The sequence below is a fragment of the Corapipo altera genome, unplaced genomic scaffold (genome assembly GCF_003945725.1).
Source record: "Corapipo altera isolate COAL_440 unplaced genomic scaffold, ASM394572v1 181, whole genome shotgun sequence".
Taxonomy (NCBI): Eukaryota; Metazoa; Chordata; class Aves; order Passeriformes; family Pipridae; genus Corapipo; species Corapipo altera.
Window position 1 is genome coordinate 980,392 of NW_020884999.1, and position 991 is coordinate 981,382.

The 991-nt window shown below is 60.7% G+C and overlaps 1 protein-coding gene across 1 annotated transcript in view; it reads left to right on the top strand.

Annotated features, from left to right (window-relative positions):
• Positions 1 to 334: 334 nt before the first annotated feature.
• Positions 335 to 991, top strand: part of TMEM132E (transmembrane protein 132E) — a 25,565-nt gene continuing 24,908 nt past the window's right edge. The window contains exon 1 of the mRNA XM_027666911.1: positions 335 to 970. Within this exon, the coding sequence (XP_027522712.1) occupies positions 898 to 970 (73 nt within the window). The 5' untranslated portion in view covers positions 335 to 897. The remainder of the gene's footprint in view (positions 971 to 991) is intronic.

Genomic DNA, 991 nt, shown 5'->3' on the forward strand with positions numbered 1-991 from the left:
GCGGGCAGGAGGGGGTGCACCCCCTCTTTAATCCGAAGGGGGGGGCAGAGGAGGCGGGGACCCCCCCTCCTTTCCACGCTCATGGCGGGCTCCCCCCGCTTCCAGCCCTGGTGGGGGGGCAGCGGCTGAGCCCCGGGGTCCCCCCCCCAAACTTTGCCTTCGGATGCGGGGACTCCGCCGCCGAGCTGCTCCTGCCAACGATTAATCGCATCTGCCTGGGATTAATTATTCACCCAGCTCTGGGTTGTGTTTTTTTTGTTACGTTCTTGTTGTTTTCTTTTTTTTTCCCCGTTTATTGTTTTTTCTTTAGGGGAGCGCTTTAATTCAGCTTTTTTCCCTCCCCTTTAATTTTTTTCTTTTTTTTTTTCCTTTGGAAGAACAGCGCTTGGAATTCTTATTTTTATTCTTGTGCAGAGGGGCTGGCGACCCGCACCCTGCAGCATCATCCTCCATCAGCACATCGGTGCTGTTTTTTTCCCCGGGAGGGGGTTACACGTGCTCTTCTCCCCCCGCTGCCGACTCCCGAGGAGGAAGAGGAGGAGGAAGAGGAGGGGGACCCGCCCCCGCCGGCTGGGCGCTCCCCCGGCCGCCCTGCAGGCACTGGGGGGGGGTTGCGGCAGGTTTGGGGTGCGGGGTGGGGAGGGGTGGGGGACCGGAGATGGGGTGCTCTGCTCGCTGAGCTGGGGGGGCAAAGCCGAGCCCCCCTCCCAACCTGAACCGGTTCCCCCCCCCTCCCCAAATTCCGCCGTTGGCTGCTGCTCCCGGCTCGCACGTGGTTGGATTTAGGGGATTTCTGCGGTTTTTTTGGTGCTTGGTCTGGATTCTTTTTGTTGTTGTTATTTTTTTTTTTATTTGCCACGGGGCCCCCCCGGTTTTCTTGCTGCCCCCCACCTTGCAATGGCCTCTCCGGAGAAGATGCTCCCCGGGCCGGCCGCGCTGCTCTGCTGCCTCTGCTCGCTGCTGCTCCCCGGTAAGTGCTGGCGCCGGGGGG